We start from the raw sequence: 21509 nt of genomic DNA, 5'->3' as shown, positions 1-21509 counted from the left end.
TGGCCAAGAGGTCACTGCCATGGGCTGCAGGCTTGGGGTCATGAGCCTGGCAGCACTGCGCTGAACCAGAGGTGCTCCTGGCACCCAGGACCCCACCAGCACCCAGACCAAACAGCACAGAAACAGGAAAAACAAAAACAACAACAACAACAAAACCCCAACAAAAACCAAACCAAAACCAAAACTAGAAACCACCAAACAAAGCACATAACAAAACCCCTAAGAGCTGAAATGGCCCCAAACTGAAAGTGCCGCTCTGCACAAGGGGGAACCCCATAGCCAAGATGGTTTAGCCTGTAAGTGAATCACTGCTTTCATTCTTCTTAGGGGATGCTGAAAGCTTAGTGCACCTTCCTGCTTGACAAGTTTTGTGTATTCTGACAGCAAAAGTGCTTGTTCTGGGAGGTGTTGGGAACAATTTCGTCATGAGTGCTGGACTGAGAGTAATTTTTCACTCTTCCCAAGCAGCCAGCGTTGCAGTTGCTGTTTATACAATACTGCACAATCTTAGCGTACAAAAAAACCCACTTAGGATTCTTTTAAACACTTCCGAATCTTCCCTTTTACAAACAAGGTTAAATAAAACTTTAAAATGAGCTCTAGTTGCAAGCAGTTTTTTGTCCTGTTGAGATACAGTGCTTCTTTAACTTTTTGCCTGAAGTGAATGGACAAAAGATTATGTTCTGTCTCTATTCTATCCATGGTTCTAATTTAATTATGATACTTTGCCCTACTATTCTTACAGCCTCAATTTTCAGCCTAGGGCACTTTCCAAGCTGGATGTGGTCTTACATTGTTTACAGCTTCCAGGGGATGAACATTTTGAAAGGAAATCAATTTCTTCTTCAGCTCATGTGATTCACAACTTTAAATATAATAGACTGACAAAAGAAGCATCTTCTATATATGAATCTAAACCTTATCAATATTAATAAAACTTATTGCGGTAAGCAGGATAAACACAGTCCCATAAGCTATTTGCCAGCAATTGAAATAAAGTCACATCCTAGGATTTTTTTTTTTTTTTAAATAAAAATCATTGCAAGGCAACAACTTTCGAACTAACATACAGAGTCCCTCTTGGTCATGAATGGAGATCTGACAAGTTGCGTGATAAGATCTTTCCTTCTGATTTTCCCCTTGCCTGGATTTAAATATTTTTAATGCATACAAGGGAGGAAAAAAAAAGAAAAAGAAAAAAAAAGGAAAAAGAAAAAAAGAAAAGGCTATTGATAAGCTGTCGGTCCTTTTCCTGGAAATCAGAGAAGCAGATGTTCCGCGGCTTCCTCAAGCCCGCCCGGATCATCTCGCGCTGGCCCCGCCCCCGGCCCCGCCCCCCGGCGGATTGGCCGTTGCCGGCGGCCGTTGCCGGCGCGCGCCGGGCGGGGGCGCTGCGGCGGGGGCGGGCGCGCGCGGAGGCCGCTCTGGCCGGCGCTCGGTGCCCGCCGTGCCCGCGGAGGGAGGGCCCTCGCCCGGCGAGTGGCCAATCCGGGCGGGCGCTGGCGGCGAGCAGGGGCAGAATGGGCTGTAGTTGAGCGAAATAGGGAAAGCGGCGAACAGTGTGGAGCGTTCCCGGTGTAAATAAAAGGGGGGGCGAAGAAAAAAAAAAAAAAAAAAAAGTTTGTGGAAGTCGCCGCCCTGCAGCCTCGCTCGGGCAGCAGCGCGGGGGCTTGTGCGGTGCGGGAGCCCGGCACGGAGGACTTTAGTGCGCGGCGTTAACACGCTCTGCCTATTGTTTGTATTTTTTTCCAAAATATGGCAAAGGTTCAGGTGAACAATGTAGTGGTGTTGGATAATCCTTCTCCTTTCTACAATCCTTTCCAGTTCGAAATCACATTCGAGTGCATAGAGGACCTGTCTGAAGGTGAGTAGAATTTTTCTCCCCGATACGGATTTTGCAACCCCGGGCTCTGAGCTCGGGGCATTTAAGGCTTAAACTTTGCACAGGCCTGCACCTACAATTTAACAGTCTCTCCACCTCGGCCGCATCGCCGAGCCGAGGGGATGTGCCGGCCGGGCGAGGGGATGTGCCGCTCCCGCCGAGCCCGGCGCCGGGGAAAGTTGGCGGCGGCCGCCCGCTCTGGGCGCCGAGCCGGGCCCGCCGCCTCTCCCCGCCATCGGCGAGGCGGCGAGCTGCCGCAAGTTGCGAGGAACTTGTTAGAGTGGAGGTAGCCATGTTGCCAGCTTTGTGTGTGCGTGGGGGGAGCGAGCGGGAGAGAGGAGGGTTGAACCGGCTCGGCGGCCGCGCATCCCCGCGGGCACGCGGGATGCTGCGCGCTTAGCCCCGGCGGTACTCGGAGCGCGGAAAACGCTCCGCGGGGATGCGTTTCGCTGGCCTCGTGCTCCATTTCAATACTAAAAAAAAAAAAAAAAAAAAAAAAAAAATTTAGAAAAAAATCACGGTGGGAGGCAGGGGCGGACTGGCCCCGCACGCCGGCAGGCACCAGGCACTCGTGGTAGATGCGCGGGGGTCGGGGGCATGGCTCGGAGGGGAGCGCTGGCTGTGGGAGCCCCGCCGGGGGGGAGGGGGCCGCCCTCCTGCCACTATTTTTGGAAGTCACTCGAAAGTTACCGGCAGCCGGCAGCGGGTGGGGGGCGGCCCCGGCCTTGCCGCCCCACGCGGACCCCCGTCCTGAGCCGCGACCATCGCCGCGCTCCCGCCGCGCTCCCGCCTTCCCCCCGAGTCGGGCGGGCCGCGAGCCGCCCTCGCCCCGGCCGCGCTCCACAGCGCCGCCCCCCGGCCGGCCGCGGGACGCGCCCCGAGAGGCCGCGCGTCGCCCCGCGGGCGGGAGTTTCGAACGGCTCCGGGCGAGGGAGGGAATGCGGGGCCCTCCTGCCCGCCGGCGGGCCGGGGGAGCGGCCGCTGCCCCGGGAGCAGGAGGAGGCTGCCCGGCTGGGCTGCCTGTGAGTGGGAGAAGACACTGGCCGGTATTCGGCGGAGCCCAGCACCGCCTGCTCCTCGGAGAGCCCCGCGGGCGAAGGGGCGAGGGCAGGGCTGAGGAGAAGGGGAGTTGGGTGCTGTCCTGGCTAAGGTGCCGTGGCAGGCTCGCTGTCGCTGCGGTTTAACTCGCCTCACCCCGCCTGCCTCTGCAGTAGCGCGGTACCCGTGCGTGCCGGCGGGATGGTGACAGCGCGGGGAGGGAGGGAGGGAAGAAGGGAGGGACGGCCGCCGTGGCGGGAACTTCAGAGGAAGTCTCGCCCGAGCCAGGGCTTCCTCTAGGCCTCCGCCGCCTGTCTCCTGCCTTCTTGGAACTGACCGACAGTAGCTGGAGCTGTGCTCCATGCCCGTCGCCGCGTTGCGGGCTGGATCTCTCCGGTTAAGCCTGGCCCCATCCGAGGTGCAGCATCGGACCCCCGTCCGTGGCAACTGCTATGGCAGGTGGCAGTGCCCGTCACGGGGGCTCCGGGTAAGATGTTAGGCTTTTTCTTCCAGTTGTGCTCTATGTGATATGCTTCTCACACTCAGGATTTACGTTAAAGTTAATCCTGGACAGCAGTGATGAGAAGAATTATAGTTTGTCCAATGCAGAATTGTCAGCTCATTTCCCCCGCCAACATGCAAGTTAGACTGTAGGATAAATTAGGGATGAGCGCTGCTATCTTTCACATTTAAAAATAAAATTAAACAAGCCATTGTGTACTTGGTGAAAAGTCATTGCCTTAGCTTTCCTGTGCTAATACATCTGTTTACTGTGCTGTTTGCAGCCTGTCCTCTACAACACGGATCCTAAAACTAAATCCATGAACTCCAGCCCTCTCTTTCTTTAAGTTGTTGTTCTGCAGCAACATATTTAAATAACGCTTAAAATTTTGAAAAAGTCTAGTTTTAGTACTAAGTACAATGAATTGTTTACAATAAGTTTTATACTGCTTTCCTAGAATAACGGCACAGGATGGTGTGATAGTCTTAAGCAGTTTAGCCTAAAAATCCTCACTTCTTGTAAGCAGTAATTTGTCCTGAGATGCAGACGAGAAAGTTCCTTAATTATTGTGGATGAGTACCTGCAATACTGGCAACAGTATTGTTGTACATCATGCTTAAAGGGTAAATAAACCTGGGAAAATGTGCTGTGTTGTACGGAGGAGTAAAATCCCTTCCCAAGCCCTGTTTATTATGATAGGTAAACCCACAAAACCTGCGCTGGTGGTACACAAAGTAAACAAAACGAATTCACTAATGAGGAAAGAGAGTTGTAGTCTTAAAGCAGTCAAGTTCTGTTCAAGATTTTTTTTTTCTATGCTTAAATTCCATTTCTGCATCCAGAAACCATGAAGTAGACCTTTGGATTTTCCCGAGTGTACTAATAAGTTAATGTAATAGCTTACAGGTTTGTGCTTTTGTGAAGGTAATAAGGGCATTGTTCACAAGGGGAAAAAAAATATACCATGTAAGTTTTTAAGGTACAGTCCTGAAACAACAGCTTAATTAAGAAGTGTTACAGTTTCTTATAATGGTGGTCTTTTTCTTTCCCTCTTGTTTTAAAAACCCCAAAATCTGTCTTGCAAGATTAATTTCATATGTGTGAATAGTACTGTTTTTGAATCAAAAAGGGAAGGTGAAAAGCTGACCCAGGAAGAGCTAATTTGGGCTAATTTGCAGTTTCAACTTTAAAACATCTGTGGGGGAGAGTCTGAGTTAGAAAAACTGAATTGTAATAAATGTTGGGGGTTAGTACATGGCTTTAAAAAGCAAAATGCCACACTGATTTTTTTTTTTGGGGGGGGGGGGGGGGTGGACTATAATTCCATTTTAGGGTGTAGATAAGATCCAAGCATCATTATCTTCTATAGTCTAATCATGTGTCTCAATTTTATGTACTTCCCGGGTAACACAAGTGACACATGAAGGAATGGGGGCATAGAGTTAGTGTGCCTGGAACCAACTCAGTGGGTTTCTTACTCAATTAACTATTTTCCATGAGCTGTGTAATTTAAGCTGTGAGGTGTGTATGTGGAAGGCGGGAATTTTAGTTTTGGGAGGTTAGTTGGTATTCAAAGATGTGATGATTTATAGGCATCATCCCTGTGCTGCAGCCATTCTGTCAGACTTCAAGAAGATGCTCAGCACAGGCCCCAGTTAGTAAAAGGGCCTTGTTGTCTGTATATAATTTGAAAATTCACCTCACTGTGAAAATAGAAGGATTCTTGTGGTACAAGTGACAAGAGAGAGAAAGTGGGATGATCTGGTTCATGAGGACAAGGTCAGGCATCAGTAAACGTCTCTGATGAAGACAGGTCCTTGTTATTTTAGGCTTGTTACCAAAGAAGTAATTTTAGGTTATGCAAAACTGTAGATGGGCAAGAGTGGAAGACCCCTAACTGTAATGATAAATGTTTGTTTTTATTTCTTTTTTTTTTTTAATGTAGATTTGGAATGGAAAATAATTTATGTGGGCTCAGCTGAAAGTGAAGAGTATGATCAGGTGTTAGACTCTGTTTTAGTTGGACCTGTTCCTGCAGGCAGACACATGTTTGTATTTCAGGTAAGTTTGATTTAACCATTTCTGGAAGAGTTGTGCTAATTTGTTTAGGATTAACTCTGTCCAACTAAGAGGCACTTGAAAAATAATGGTAAAGAAATACTGCAGTGAGCTCCTCAGGGGTGATAGAACTTCCTTTAAAGTCTGTTCTTGAGCTTGTACTTCTTGCCCCTGATATTTCTTGGTTATATTTTTTATTTGTGGTATCAATAATAACTGATAAGAGCACAGTTCCCATAGCTGCTGATAATTTTAACCCATCTGGTTCATAATCAGCACTGCCAGTTGCCTGGTTTACACCAGCACCATCAAGTTCACCTCCTCTGCCACTGGTGGCAGTTCCAGACAATCAAGAGCACTAAGTTAATGTAGGCAACACCTTCACAGGATCAGGCCAACAAACTAACTGTAAAACTCAGCCAGAACAATCCGAACGTTTGTTTTTGTTTGGCAGAACACATGCTCAGCTGTGATGTTTGGCTAAGCATGCTAAATCATAACAAAATACAGAGATTTCTAAAATAAAGACAGAAAATCAGTGGTAAATGGGAGGTATTCAGGACAAGGGTGTAGATCAGGACTGCACAAGACAGTCTAGAGCATGTGATAGTCATCTAAAATACTGCTGTTAAAGCCAAAAGTTAATAAGGAATAACGAAGGAAAAGAAAACAGGGAAAGAGCAACACTAAGATGGGTACTAGCCAATCTTGTTTCTGTTTTAACTCAGTGGGATGCAGGGGGAAAAACCTGAAGTGGACTTGCCTGAATTCTTACAGAAGCTTTCTTTTGTTTGGGATAACTTTTGTGGTGTGGGGGGGTTTTGTTCACTTTTTATTCAAAACTGTAACTTTTATTAAAACTAACATTTTTCTCTAAGAAATTTTTCTTGTAAACTGAGACCAAAATCCACTGGATGAAAAATCAGATAGAAACTGAGTATATCTTATTGTATAAGAACCCTGCTATTTTCCCAAATGCAGTAAATTCACTTAACTAATGGCAAACGCATGTTGAAGTGTGAGCGTTAAAAAACCTCAAAACGCTGATAAATACACTCCTTTATTTCTCATGGTTACTGTAACCGGTTTAAAATCATATCAACATTTGTGAGGCATCCTGATTAATCCTGTAAATTCCAGGAAAGGTAGTTGATTTGGAATTTTGGGGGTGTTTGTTTATTCTGGGCATTTTTGTTTCAGTTTTTTCCTTAAAGGACAGGCTTAAGGAATGGGATTAGACTGGAGGTTGCACCATTTATCAACCAAATACGTGCAAATCAGTGCTGAAGCATTTCTGTTTGGTTTTGGAGCCAGGCCTAATTTTTCCACACTGCAAATAAAGCAGATGTGTAACAAATGCATCATTTATTAACAGTTTTTCCATTATCAAGCCATTACAGCTTATGACATTAATTGGTCAGAAATAGGTGATCCCCTATTGCTCTCAAAGGGCCTACCTTGTGTTTGTATGTGGGAAAATCAACTAGCATTTACATTTCTAATTTAAAGGATGCACTGTTTTCAGTCAAAGGTCTGAAGATTCCTTGTTGATGCTGATGGGAAGGAGAAAGAAGCAGGTGCCTAAAAAAGGCATGTTTTGGCTGTATGATTGGGCAGGTCTCAAATTTATTGGTCTTGCAGTTTCTGTAGAATGGACTCAGCAATTTTATCCTGGTTATAAATGACACTACTGCTAAATTAGGAGGAGATGTGTAGAGATTTTGCTTAGATTGGAGTAGGTCCTTGTAAGAGATTCCTTCTGTTAAAATATCCTTTTTATTTGGTATGGTTGGGTCTGAGTATATATATAATTTCAAAGGCCCTGGATTTCAGGTGAGCGTAGGACTCAGCTCATGTGTACACAGGAGACCACAAAACCCAAAGTGCTGCAAGAAGCCTTTGCTGATGACTGAAGCAATTCTGTTCACAAGCTGAAGCAGCTTGAGATACAGAGAAAACAAGAATGGGGCAAAGCACAGGGCTGCAGGAGGCATGTGAAACAAAGAAGAGAGGTTGTGTTTGTGGGGAATAGCATAAATAAAGGACCTTTGCAGAGAAATATAACATTTTCAGATAATCTGCTGAAGATTTTTCTAGATAGGAAAATGGCTGAAATAGCAGCTAAAATGGAGTACCACACAGATTACCAAGGATGATAAAAATACCTTATGAAAATGAAAAAATGAATGAAAAAAGGATGTGGATCAGGCTGGGAATTCAGCCTTACAGAAAGATGGACAATTATTGTGCTCTTCAGACTTGAAAAAGCAGCATTTTGTTTTAAAACCCCAAAACATTACCTTTAAAGGGTTTCAATAGTAAAGGCCCACAGCTTGGCCTATTTGTTTCTAAATGCCAAGGTATATGTCGTGAAACCTGATTCCTTCTTGATTCTCTTGGGAATGTGTAATAAAATCACGGAAACTTCTTTTTGAGCATATAGGCACATAAATAATTTACTGTCCTTAAGTGAGCATATAACCTTTGCTACCTACTCTGCAGTAATAGCTATATGAATAAATACCATGTGGAAAAGCAAGATAATTCATGGCAACATACACATGGGCTCATTTAATAAAATTTTTAATTTATAACATAAGAATGGCATATTAAGATAGTGATTTTTTTGCAAAAATGAATCTACTGCCTCTGCCCCACCAGAATATCTGTTTGCAGATAATTGTTATTTATCATTTGGTCATACCAAGCTCTTATTTTTTTCCTCCACCTGCATGTGATCTTTGGTTCCTGAGTTATTAAGAGGTTTGACAAAAACAGGAAGTTGAAAATTTGAGAAAACTGTTTTAAACAGTCTTCAGTGTTGTCTTCATGCAGCAAAACAATGCTTGAGAGATAAGTAGGATTAGAACAGAGTATTTCCTTGGGTTCAGAACTGTGTCAGGATATGACAAGACAGAAAATGACAGTGGGAACCTGGAAAACTTAAGATCCTGCATTAGAATGTGAGTTGAGTGTAATGGGGAGTTAAATGGAACATGGTCATTCTATTGCCTATTACTGTGGAATTCAAAGTGATCAGATAATTCTGGGCACTGTTAGAACAAGATTACTGAACTAAAATAATGATTTAATCTGCATTGGCAGTTCTGGTGATTTCCTCAAGCTTCTGCATTTTTTCTGTTCCTTGGCCATCTTTTCCATTCCCCTGTACTAGTTGTAAAGCCATTCAGACATTTTCTATTTCCTCCAGGGCTGGAGGAAGATGAGTTTTACCTGATTAGCTGGTTTCCTCTCCTCCCTCTGGTGTGTTTCTATCTGAGAGGTCCTACTCATATAATTCTTCTGCAAAGTGCCTACAACTTCTCACAAAAAGCTAGACTGGTTTGAAGGCTTAGAATTGAAGTGGCAAAGAGTAGAAGCCAGTGCTGCATGAACAGTAGCTCCCAAATTTCACCATGCTGGAGCATATAGATACTACAGAAAAGTAGAGATGAGAGGAGGGACAACAGGAATTAATTCCATTCATCCTCTGTCATTAGGCAAGGTTTGTTACACCCAAACCATCTGAACACACATTACTAATACCAGTGTGTTCTCACAACATGGGTGTGTTTTGTTGACTTCAGATCTTCATGTGGAATTGTAAAGATGAAGCTATTTTGCTGTGCCTGGATTGCTGTTACTTTAAATCCTGCAGCAAAATCAGGAATCCCATTTATCAATAGATGTGGTAGTTAGGAGGCATTTTAAGGGACTGATGTGAGCCACATTTTATGAGGCAAATTTTATTGATAAGTAATTGCAGAGCCATGGTAAGAACGGACATTGAGGAAGATTGTATCAGTTGCTTATTAATTAGGTTTGCATACTGACTGAAAATGTTCAGGTGTCTTTTCGAGATGGTGCATTTAACTGCATAAATTTTAAAAAACATAGGTATTAGGAATGGTGCCAGAAAAAGTACTTCATTCCCTCCCTAGAAATCTGTGTAACAGCTCAAATCTTACCACAGTTCATCCCTTTTCTTGCTGAAGTATGATTTACAGTCTGTGTTTTTAAGGATTTAGTCTTGTTAGGAGCATACATACAGGCCAATTCAACCTTTAAGGTGTATGAGAAAATAATCTTGTTCTACTGAATTACCAAGATGGGCTGGAGAACTGGAGTGATGTTGGTACCCCTGTCTGAACAATGGTTCAGCTGATCACATATTTAAGAAGAGTTTTGGATCCAGTCGCCCATGAGAAATGTCGGCAAACAGTTTTACTGTATTCCATTTCTGTCATTAGAGTATGGTGTTCTAAATCTAGGGTTGATGTTGTGAAAGCAGTATATTTTCTGGTTAACTTGGACAATTTTAAATATAGTCACTACTTAGCTGCTGAAACACACTACTTGAGAGTCCCCTGCTAGGTAGGCATGTGCTATCAATTTTAATTTATCTTTTCCTTTCACCTTTAGGCTGATGCACCTAACCCAGGGCTTATTCCAGATGCAGATGCAGTAGGTGTCACAGTTGTGCTAATTACATGCACTTACCGAGGTCAAGAATTTATTAGAGTCGGCTACTATGTAAACAATGAATATACTGAAACAGAACTGAGAGAGAATCCACCAGTAAAGCCAGATTTTTCTAAGGTAAGGCATGTTTTGTTTTAGTCATGTACCAGAGGGATGCTTATAGGAAGAGGTTTTTAAGAAACAAGCTCCAACCCCAAGTGATTTCATGAAGTGCATGGAATGAGGCACCCAATAAGGGAAAATACTTGGGGGGACAAACTACAAGTGTTGTGTAGTTGTCATAAATCTAGGTAATACTGAGAAACCATCAAAAATTCCCACCATCTTGAAGACTTGGCTGTACTTTCACACTGACTCTGAAATAAGCCATTGGATTTATTTCCACCTGCCCCACTGTTTACAAAGGGGCTCTGTTCTTCGGAAAAACAATGTTTTTTCTGGGCCCATCAACCTGGAACTAAGTTGTAGATATTCATTTGCTACAGTTGTTACTCAGCTGTTCTACATCAGAGCTACAGTTTCTGCAAAATTTAAACAAACTGAGGAACAAATCAGCTGTAAAATGAGAGAACATGGGTTGCCTGGTTGGATGATTATTGATAACTGTCTAATTTGACAAAGGAAGTATACAGATAAAGCTATAAAAACATATATCCTTCATGGCAACAATTAAACCAGGACTAGAATTAAAAGATGAAGTGAAATAGTAAGATGTTCTATGCTTAACTTAATTTTCAGTGATAAGAAGTATGTTCTGAAAGTTACAGTAAAGTTTGAGTTAAATTAAATTCTTAAACATTGGGTATGTTCCTTTCTTCTTTATTTCTTTCATTTAAAACATTAACTTTTTTGTTTTGTTGGTTGTCAATGCCAAAATGGTGTCTTTCTTTTAGCACTTGAATTTAGAATGCCTAGAACTACTTGTCTTCATTCTCTGTTTACATAAAAAGCTAGCTTTGCTGCTATGGAAAAGAACAGCAAAAGCTATCATATATTTGTATACAGAGTCCTTAATGTGACTTGGGGACAAAGTGGAAATGCACAAGTAGAAGGTTATTAAAGTGACTGATTAATTACTGGGTAATAAGCTCTGCTAGGTTCTAAAAAAGAAATGGTCTTTTTGGTTTGAATAAGGGGTCAGGAAATAAAGAGAGTACACTTTCTTGAAGGAAAAAATCAACAAAACAAAGCTTTTCTGTGATCAGTCTTAAATCTCATAGTGAGTGTCCACCAGTGGCACTAAGTTGCCATCCTCCAGGTACCTATATATAATCTTTCACCTCTTTTCAAAATAAAGAGAAAATCAGCCTTTTTTTTTTTTTTTTTTTTTGCTGCATACATAAACAAATGCAACGTTTTCAAAGAAAAATGAAGGCCAGCCATGAGAATAAGATAGATGACTAATCATGTCCACTGCCACAGTGTTAGTATCTTCCAAATATAAATGTTTTTATTTTAAAACTTCAATAAGTAAATCCTCTTAGTGAAATCAGTCTAAAGTTTTGTAGTTTAAGGATAAGGTTGCAATTTTAAATGAAGATAAGTCGATGGAATTGATAGATATTGCAAATACCATAAAGTTGATGCAAAATTTGATGAAGTACTGTGGTTTGCAAAATCCTTGTGGGGGTAGAAGTTATTTGCTTTACTAAAAGCTGGATCAAATAATAAACACTTGCACTTTACTTGTGGATCTCTTTCACAGCCTTGACCTTGCAGAACAGTTAAAATGTTCTCTTGAGAAAGTGGTTGTTCTGCTGAGTAGAATGTTGGGGAAAATGAATAAGTGGTGTGCTGTAAGCACATTTCTGATCCACAGGTAGTAGCTATAGATTCCCACTGATGTGAATTCCCTTTTTAAACAACTTGTTTTATGCAAACAAGGCTGTAGGGACTAAAAGGAAAAAATCTATATACATATGAACTCCAGTTTTAGAAGTACTCATTACAATCCATGTATTTTCTTATTTCCCAGCTTCAGAGGAATATTTTGGCATCTAATCCCAGAGTCACAAGATTCCACATTAATTGGGAGGACAACACTGAAAAACTGGAAGATGCAGAGAGCAGTAACCCAAATCTACAGTCCTTGCTTTCCACAGATGCATTACCTTCAGCATCAAAGGGGTGGTCAACATCAGAAAATTCACTAAATGTTATGTTAGAATCTCATATGGACTGCATGTGACTAACCACCATCTTTTTGGTACTGTATATGTGTTAAACTGTAAAAACAACCAGAACTATTTCCCTCAAATTCCATAAGTACATAGTTGAAGCAATGTGACGAACTTGTTTTAAAACATCCTGTAGAAAGTTTATAAAAAAAACCCAAACAACAAAAACCCAACAAACAAAATATTTGAGCAGATTGTGAAATATAAATACAACTATTTTTAAGTAATTGCCTTTTTTTTCTAATGTGTTAATTCTATGTGGTCTAAACCAAACCTGATTAAAGTATATGTATTCTCTCCCCTCCCCCCCTTACTTTGTAAGCACTATTAAAACCTAAAAAAAGTTTATAAGTTAAAACATTCAGGCAAAATGAAGGAATAATGCCATGTGCTCATCTTTGCTATCCAGATTGCCAAATATAAAGTGCCCTTTAATAGCATCTTAAGAACAAAACTGTCATTGATGAAGTGCAAAAAAAAAAAAAAAAAAGTATCTCTTAATAACAAACAAAGTCCAAAAATGTCCTTTTGCTCTGAAAGCAGACAGCACAGTATAATTTTAGGTGCAAGCTTCTTTTCCTTTCAAGGCACATACTTGTTACTTAAACCCTGCAATTTGAGATTTACCATCTGCTATCTTGGATTTTAGGACTTTTTTTTTCCTTAAATCTCCTGCTGCTGTTTAGTCAAACTGTGGTTTTGTTCAGGACAGTGTTTCATGTGGATTGGGGTGGGTACCTCAGGAAAGAACCCTTTTTCAGCCACCCTAATAGCGTACACAAGTGGTTGGACGGATGCAAGCAATTACTAGAAGATTCTAAGCCTCAAAAGCAATAGCATGAATATCCCAAATAAGCTCTTCTGCAAGATTATTATGGATCTCTACTGCTTAGTGTGTTTATTTTCAGGCATGCTTTATTGTAGTCTTTTTCAGTAATGGTAAGGAGTTGGGGTGTTTTCTTTCATTTTTTTGGAAACACTTGGAATTTTAAATTTTTCTGTTTTTTTCTCTAGCCTTTAAGGCAATCCTATTCACTGGTATAAACCCTGTTGTGGCAGGTATGACACACTCAAAAATACACTACTTGCCCTGAAGCTCTTGCAGTGAGACATTCCTATTACCTGAGGCATCCTTGAAAATAAAAAGAAACTAAACAGTAACCTGTAAAGACTTAAGACATGATTGTGACATTTAAGAATTCAGTTATTCCTTCCAATCCTCATTAGTCTTATTTCTATTTACTGTGCCTGTATGTGCATTTAAATTGTAATCTGTCATGCCAGATTACAGGAATTTAGTTTTGTTTACTAGTCACTGCCCAAATTTATGAACCCTTGTAGGTTCTGGGCCCTTCAAAAGAAGATAGATTTCATGCTGATTGATAGTGCAGATCTGAATAAAAATAGAATGCTTTCTGTTTTCTTTCTGCATTCTCTAATGGGGATCAAGATATCCCAGACATGGCTTCTGTCTTTCCACATCATTAGTGAAATCATCTAAATTACAAATGTGTGTTTTTTAAACTGGAAAGGAATGACCCAATCTGAATGTTTTTCTTGTATGGAAACTCAGCAGTACTCATCTAGGATGGATGAATGAATTAATGAAATCCATTAATATTTGGAGGCCTAGTTCTAATACATGCTCTTAACAATCTCTCTTGAATTGTTTAAAGTGATAACCAGAAATCTAAAAATATTAACACTCATCAGTATGACTTGAAGAACTGGTTCCCTGAACTAGCAGTTACTTCACTTGAAGACTGAAATTCTGTGAACTTCATCTTTGATTTTCAATGCAACTTTCAGGTCTGCAGTGACATTTTGAGATTTTTCATGCACTTTATGTTCTATTTATAAGTCTAATTAAGATATCTCATAAATGTAAGCATGTAAATAACTTAGTTACCTGCTGAAGGATTGACAGGCTTCTGAAGTTCGCCTTGAATTAAGGCTGCTGTAGTAGTATCTCAAACTCCTGCCTCTATTGAATATTCAAATGAAAACATGATCCAAGTACAAGCTGTAACCAGAATCCATCCACTGGTAGCATGAAGGCTTTTTAGAAGCATATGCCACAAAGTGATGGAAGCAAACCATTATTGCTGCCATTGCAAAACCAACTACAAAATTTAGTCAGCAAAATGATGTCACCCAGCAAACCAGGTAATTTAGAGGAATGGAAAAGTGAAGCTCTGTTGTCAGTGGAAAAAGTCATCATCTGTGCATGAGAACGTGGGTGCAATGAACTTCAGGCTTGACTGGGGCAGGATGGTGCAGCACAGTTTCACACCACCTTAGCTGATACACTCCTGTGGCCTGGATAGAGCTGACCCCCACTAGCAGGAAAAAGAATGCTGTGCTTGGTGAAAATTGGAGACAACCCTACCTCGTGATCTTTGAAAGATAAATGGCATCTCTATGCTTTTTGAGAGGCTGGGTGCCTCAGGTTTTTGTACCTTTGTCCAGATCTTAGCAATCCATACACCCTGCCTTCTGAGTATTACAGTTCCTGACAAAATCACATTCCAGAGACAGAGAATTTGAGGAACCAACTTCCAGTCCCCCAGAGACTTCAGGCAATATCACAGCACAAACTTAGTGGTATTAAAAGATAGAATGCATGTAGGGAATCTGTAAAGACTTGTCCCTGGTCACTGAATGTTTTAGGTCTGTGCACACAACACAGACAACCAGTGCTGACATCACAGCATTTCAATTTCAAGGCTGAAGATGTATTCACCTTGCCACAGACCTTTACTTGCAGAGTCCATCAAGATGCAAAGGAACCCTACAGATTCTGCAGACAGGACTGGTGATGTATCTCAGTTTTCACCTCAGACAGGCAGACCATTAGAAGACTGTCATAATGCTTATCAGGGGTTATTCGTGTCCAGAGAAGTAAGCAAATCAGACAAGGTAACATGGATGAAAAATGTGTGTGCTTTTTATGTCTAGCTTGAAAAAAAGTTGTCCCTCAGCTTACAGTCACTGACTTATTCAGGCATTACCTTCAATCTGAATTACTAAGACACTTAAATTTCAAGGAGGCAAAATGATTCCAGCTCCATCAAAATGGATACTAGTGAAATCTAATCTTTCCAGTGGCTTTACAAAGCTCCACTGGAAAAGCCAACCCTTACTACTTCAACAATGGAGCAACTTGGAACTTTGCTACAATAACCACAGTAACTTTGTTTGTGGCTTTATTTATGTTTACCAGACACTCTGTAGTCTTGAGATGGGAATGACAGTGTCACAAACCTGATGATCTGACAGTACATCATTTTCTTTGGAGTGCCTCAGCTGCTGGTTTTCTGGAAGTCAGCTCAGACTGAAAGGTAACCACTTGCAGCTAGACTGATTGTCCAGTGACATCTGAAAATGCTGGTGGGAAGGAAAAAGGAAAAGCCCTGAACATGCTGTGCACATATACTCCTAGCAAACCCTCATTTATCAGAGACAGAAAAGGGCAAAGTTAGGAAATCTGGCTTCGGTCTGGGCAGCTGCAGATCCTTCACATACCTAACTACCCTACTCTTTATCCATAGCACAGTGGTCTGCAAGAATACAGGTTATCTCATTTATTTTGAGAGCCACAGAAGTTTTGGTCAGGAGATGATGGGTTAATTTTTGCTGTGGTTGCTGGGCTCAGTGCTAGCCAGGAAGATGCAGCAAAACTGACAGCTACATGTAAGGGCTGGCAATGTGTGTGGAACTCTTCTTCTTAGGCCCTGCCATTTCTGTTTCTGTTTCCAGTTGTAGTTCTACTTCTTAAAAGCTGTTCTTGTACTGTATATGAGACAGGGTTGGAGAAGATGGATGGAGGGCTTTTTCCTTGGATTTTTGGTCTAGGCAAAAATGATGTAAGGAAGAGCCAGCTGGAGGCACTAGGAAGGCTTTCATAAAGGCAAACCCAAGGCTTCTACATGGAACTTTGGGGGTAATTTCAGGAGGAGGTGGAGGGAGGATACACTTAAACATTTTCGGCTTTAGGTAATGCAGTTTTGGGGGCATGGCTGGGTACTCAACTGTCCATGGCCCGAGGGGTGTGACTGCAGACTAGGGAAAGTCAGAGGAAGAAGGTGTGTGTGCTACACCAGATGCAAGAGGCAACAGCTACATGTTACCAGCAGTGTGAAGAACTGGCTGAACTGAACTGGCACAAACCTCCCCTGGACCATGAGATAAAGTGGCCAGCCTTTCAAAATAAGGGTATCTTCCAGTTTGTCCTTTCCCTCTAGAAGGGTGGGGCAGACCTACACTTAAACCAACTGGAAAGAAGGAGGGACTTCAGTGTATGGTAAAGGAAATGCTGAAGACATCTGTTACCCATCCAAAAATCAACTGCTTGAAATGCCTACCATTTCAACAACAGGATGAGAAAGTCTGATGACGGCTGTCCTGGAGGTGTTAGAAGTGTATAAGACCTGAAACCTTCAACCAACATGACAAGATATCGTTCCTGCAGTACTTCCCATCCAGCTTAACCATGGGCCTTCAGATATGAAGATGTTTGGAAAAAAACAGAATTTTTGAAGACAGGTATCTCTTTGGCTAAATAATCTCTGTCATGCAGGTAGTCAAGGTAAGCTCTCTCAGGAAAAAGCCATTTGGGAACAGCATCATTGAGAAGAAATTAAGGGAACTGAAGAAGAGATGGGGCATTGTTACAGATGGGGCATGTCTGACAATATTTGATCACAGCTTCAAATGTCATTCCTTCAGCAAGTTTAGTAGACTTCCTATAGAGCTAAGGCCTTTCCAACTTGAGGCCCAGCTGTTGAAGGAACAGCCAGTGAAGCCGTGCTCTCAAGAAAATATTTTCAGGCTACATAATGATAGAAAATACTTCATGTACAATTATAAGTATTCAGGAAAACAATCCCATGGTATAAGTGATGATCAGAGAAAAGTGACCTAAAGGCTGCATCTGTATTAATAACTTTATCTGGGACAGTGTATGAATCTATGGTGGAAAATGGTTTCCTGGCACTACTTTGGCTTATTATCAACTAGGGAAGGCACAGGGACAGTTCGGAGATCTACACAGAGGGAAAAATATCTCCAGTTTCAGAGTCTTGCATACCTCAGGATACTGACACCATGTACTCTATTTATAACCACAGCTGGATGGCTCATGTCAGTGACTTTGGATTGGATTCTAATGGATCAGAGAAGAGACAGCTGTTAGCACCTGAAGCCTGCCTAGCAGGGGAAAGTGTGCTATGAAAGAAGGAAAGAGGTGGTTTCCCTTGAGTCAGTTCCCTTCGATGAAAAGAAAGGAAATTGGTAGCAAACTGCTGTTGGCATGATACGGACAGTGTTAAACAGACGTGGCAAAATCCCAGCAAAAAGGCAGTACTTGCAAGGCTCTGCAGAGGCTGTAGGAGGAGAGGCCAGAAAGGTGCATATCACACAGCTCACAAAGACATGTTATACAGAACTGGAGAGCTGGAGAAACAGCTGATAGTCTCCCAGATTTTTAGGCAAGCTGTTCTAAATACAGTTCACAAAATTCTTTAAGCAATCCATCTGCAGCAGGATGCAACACCAAACCAAATTTTCAGAAATGTGACTAGTCAATTATGCACTAGCAAGCAGCAGAATGACTCTGGCCTGGATGTCCATGAGCTCCAGACCTGCCAGCAGCTGGCATGCATTGGTTCCTGTTGCACACCACTCAATTACTGCAAATCTCAATGTCCAGAGGTAAATGAAATACTTTCTTACTAGTGATTATCTCATCCAAGTATACATAAGCAGCACTGTGCCTCTGGGGACTGCAAAAGAGTTTATTTAACTCAGTAGTAAGGTGAGAATCCCCAGAGAGATCTTGTTAAGCCTCTCTAAGTTTCTCCGCTTATGGAAAACTGTGTATCAATTTCTAAAAATAAAAGGTAGCTGAATGACTCCCTGTGATTCTCAGATGAGAGACAAGTCAGGGAGAATGACCCGGGCCTGTAAAAAAAAAACAGTGTAGACAACGAAACAGTGGGACAGATGGTTCCCCCATCTTTCCTTTACAGATCACAAAGTCCTACAGTGGTCAATTTCTTTCCCATTGAGTTATTGTGTGTGGGCTGGTCTGCCTGCCAACTGTCATTAAAGAGATGTGGGAGGAACAAACCCCGGTTCCTCATTTAAGTCCTAAACTTGTAGAGAATTTGAAACAGAAAATTTCTGCTAAGTGTTTGCAAGAAAGGCAACTTAATAAAACAAGTTCATTAACTTATTCACTGAGTGGAGGTAAAGTTCTGATTTTTTCAAAACAGAGAACAAATTATCTGTCGTTTGTAAGAGCTATTCGCAGCAAATGGGCAACTTGAGCCTGTGAGTGAGATGAAAAGATGAAGGCCTTCCAAACCTTCAGGCAGAAAGCAGGGTTTTCTCCTGGGTCGTACCTTCTGAATCAGGGAAAACAGCACAGCCTTTGTTTAGAATGTGCAGGGGAAGGCAGGAACCTGACTGAAAGAGCAGAGGCCCAACAACAAATTAAGCTGCAGGAGTTAGGTCACTGTTTTCTGAAATTCTGCAAGCCAATTCCAGTCACATCTGTATGGGTTAACGGGCTGCAGCAGGCACATGATACTGGAGGGGCACAAAGTATCATAGTGGATCTCAGAGCAGGTGATACCTAAGGTAGACCAGTAAAGAAAGAGAATTTTGGCACAAGGAGAATGTTAATGACCTAATACGCTGTCCTGGTACAAATAAATGCTCGTACAGAAAACCAAGTCAAACTGGTATGACACAGTTTGGGATGCAGAATTCTAATTCAATGCTTGTTAAATACCTTGTGTCCTAAAATAGTACCAGATGGGTAAAGGGAACAAGATATGTCAGTGCACACAGAATCTTACTTAAGGCTGGTTTGCTCTAAATGAGGGACCCAGCTTTTAGGAGCTATTCAGGGTTTACCCAGTCTCAGGTGTGTCTTTTGGCCTATGTGGACTGTAATCCCAGAGCCAGCAATTAAATGCAATTCAGACTGCTTTTTATATACAGTAAGGAACTAGGTAAAAGTGAAACTTAGAGATTTAATATTTGTACACTGGAGTGTGTAAATGTGCATTAAGACTGTCCTCTCATGGGAAAGCAGAAACTGGTAATTCAAAGTGTTCAATTATGACAAGGAAAGTAAAGCAGTTTAATCTCCAAACTAATTTGAAGCTTCTGCACAGAGAGCAAGTTGACAAAAATCAGTGTTAGGTACAGCTAGCTACAAGCAGATTCATAAGACAATCCTTGCACAGGAATGGCAAAGAAAATAGTAATTTAAACAACATGTAGCTCTTGGTCTAGAAATTAATACCTCAGTCCAGCAGTTCTAGCCATGGAAGGGTTCCCTGAAATGAAACTAGGGTTAATAAGACTCCTTGCCAGGCACTCAAGTTTCACTTGTGATAACGGTCCTGAAGAATTCTAAAGTAGAAGTTTGGTGCTGCTGTCAGATTTTGGAAAAAAGGACTGAGAGAAGTTTTTTAAAAATAAGGAATATTGAAGTGAGGCATGGATGACCTGAAGGCCCAACACAATCCTTTCACGAGATGAAACTTCACTTCCACACATCACTAGTGCATGTATACCACAGTAAGTGTACAAACTGCAATGTTTGTTTTCAGGAAAATGTCTTTGAACACAGCCATCATGGCTGAGCTGGAAATGAGATCATACGGAAGGTGAAGCATGGGAGGGAGACGTGGTGAAGGAGGCAACAGCAACATCAGAGACTGAGAGCAACTGACACAGGAAATCACTACTTACAAAAATGGGCAAAGTCACATTGAAATACATGGCAAAGTTTCACTCCAGGTCACTGTGAGTCCCTTAGCAAATCTGAAATTATCCACACTGTTCTCAATTCTTAACACAGAACAAAAAGTGGAGAAAAGATTATCCTAAACCAAAATTTTCTCTGGCTTCTCTCCAGACCTATTTGTTAGCAGTTTGAATGGAAAGTCAAAGGCATATGTGTTTCAGAACAAGTTCCCTGCACACAGGTAGTATGTGTGTTCAACATCATGTTCCATTTCCACAGCTATGGAAGACTCAGTATATACATAGCTGTGGAACTGGGAAAGATTTATCCTCTGATTCTCCCATGCACAAATAATGCTGTTTCCCAGCCAGAGAAGCAGCACTCTCTGAGGAATATTCAAGTTACACATGCTAGCTGAGACACTGGGATTTGACCCTAATTATCTTGTGATTTTGAACATACAAGTAGTATATTCATTTGTTCAAACAAAGTCATTGACAGAGGTAATCTGATCATGCACATTGTCCCCAGAAGAGTTTGCAAAGGTGCCTTGCATTCAGAGCCAGCTGGGACATACCTAAATTTAACAAAAGGAAGGAGGAGAAAAAAAGAAAAAAGAAAAAAATCCACTTGCTCTCTGAAACCATCTTAAAACCATCTTCATGAGTAAGAAATAATTCCTCAACAGAGGGGTGAATTTCCAGAAAGCAAAACAGAAATCCAACTGGCACCAGACAGAACACATAAGAGAACAGAAGAGAGGAGATTATCTGTTCAGGAGAAACCAAATGATGCTAGCTCATCACACAGCTTGAGCTCTGGAAAGATGTCATACTTGTCATAGCTGGAAAATGCTAAAAATACAAGTCCAGATCACTCTCCACTAGCAAAGCACTGAGCGGTGCCTCTGGATGAGGCTTGTAAGGCTCCCTATTAGAAACTCATCACAGTCCTTCATAGGTACAGACAAAGGGGCAGGACTGCAGAGAGTCAGATCAGGCCTCATATGCCTCCACAGCAGTTCTCTGCTTCAGCTGGGCTCACAACAACCTGAGTACATATGTTCACATACATAGAAGGCTTCTACATAAACATACCTGAGTGAAAAGATAACCTGTTACAGCTGAGGCAGCACATACCTGCACTTGTAGATCCAATCCCTGCTGTAAGCACAGAGCGTGGCATAATCTTAACTGCATACTTGAGGAACTGAGATTTCCCTGTACCTGGGTCTCCAACCAACAGAAGGTGTGATTCACCTTGGGGGAAAACAGTGATGTAGGAGTAGACAGGTCATATACAGACAAACATCAACACAAAATAATACTTGTCATATTCACCTAAAATTTAGCACTATATATACATTAAAATATGTAATTCTCCACTATTTATTTGGTGTGATAAATACCTTGTTTAATAAAGTAATCTAGGCACAAAGATTTACAATGAAGTATTTGTGAAGTATTAGCAGGTATCTGACACACTTCCTGTAATATGAGTTCTTATATTTTAGAATGCTCATTTCTCAGATTCAGCTCATTCTTGAATATGAAACAGAAGGATACCAGGTTTTAGTTACTATTCTACTAGTCAGTTATTTAAATTATT

At 41.7% G+C, this 21509-nt stretch overlaps 2 protein-coding genes across 4 annotated transcripts in view; one reads left to right on the top strand and one right to left on the bottom strand.

Moving 5' to 3' along the window:
• The window catches only part of MCM9 (minichromosome maintenance 9 homologous recombination repair factor), a 62603-nt gene that overhangs the window by 29854 nt on the left and 11240 nt on the right, over window positions 1–21509 (bottom strand). For 2 of the 3 annotated variants that reach the window (XR_010720052.1, XM_066179335.1), the window contains exon 7: window positions 21041–21160. Coding sequence is in view for 2 of the 3 variants with exons in the window: in XM_066179335.1 (XP_066035432.1) it covers window positions 21041–21160 (120 nt within the window). In the remaining variant the exon portion in view is untranslated. Of the gene's footprint in view, window positions 1–14774; window positions 15527–21040; window positions 21161–21509 lie in introns of those variants that run through there. The other variant, XM_066179336.1, reaches the window with a different exon arrangement.
• On the top strand, window positions 1445–13300 carry ASF1A (anti-silencing function 1A histone chaperone). Its single transcript, XM_066179337.1, has 4 exons — window positions 1445–1864; window positions 5368–5483; window positions 9903–10079; window positions 11938–13300. Exons 1-4 carry the CDS (start codon window positions 1756–1758, stop codon window positions 12148–12150), a joined length of 615 nt encoding a protein of 204 aa, XP_066035434.1. The 5' UTR covers window positions 1445–1755; the 3' UTR covers window positions 12151–13300.

This window comes from Chamaea fasciata, unplaced genomic scaffold (assembly GCF_029207755.1).
Source record: "Chamaea fasciata isolate MVZ Bird 193981 ecotype frontalis unplaced genomic scaffold, bChaFas1.0.hap1 SCAF_3, whole genome shotgun sequence".
Classification (NCBI taxonomy): domain Eukaryota; kingdom Metazoa; phylum Chordata; class Aves; order Passeriformes; family Sylviidae; genus Chamaea; species Chamaea fasciata.
The sequence above is the reverse complement of the archived record's forward strand: the minus strand, read 5'-3'. Positions and strand labels throughout refer to the sequence as shown.

Coding starts and splice junctions, on each gene's coding strand:
- ASF1A (XM_066179337.1), top strand. CDS start 1,756: ATGGCAAAGGTTCAGGTGAACAATGTAGTGGTGTTGGATAATCCTTCT. Junction 1,865..5,367: donor CATAGAGGACCTGTCTGAAG/GTGAGTAGAATT, acceptor TTTTTAATGTAG/ATTTGGAATGGAAAATAATT. Junction 5,484..9,902: donor GACACATGTTTGTATTTCAG/GTAAGTTTGATT, acceptor TTTCACCTTTAG/GCTGATGCACCTAACCCAGG.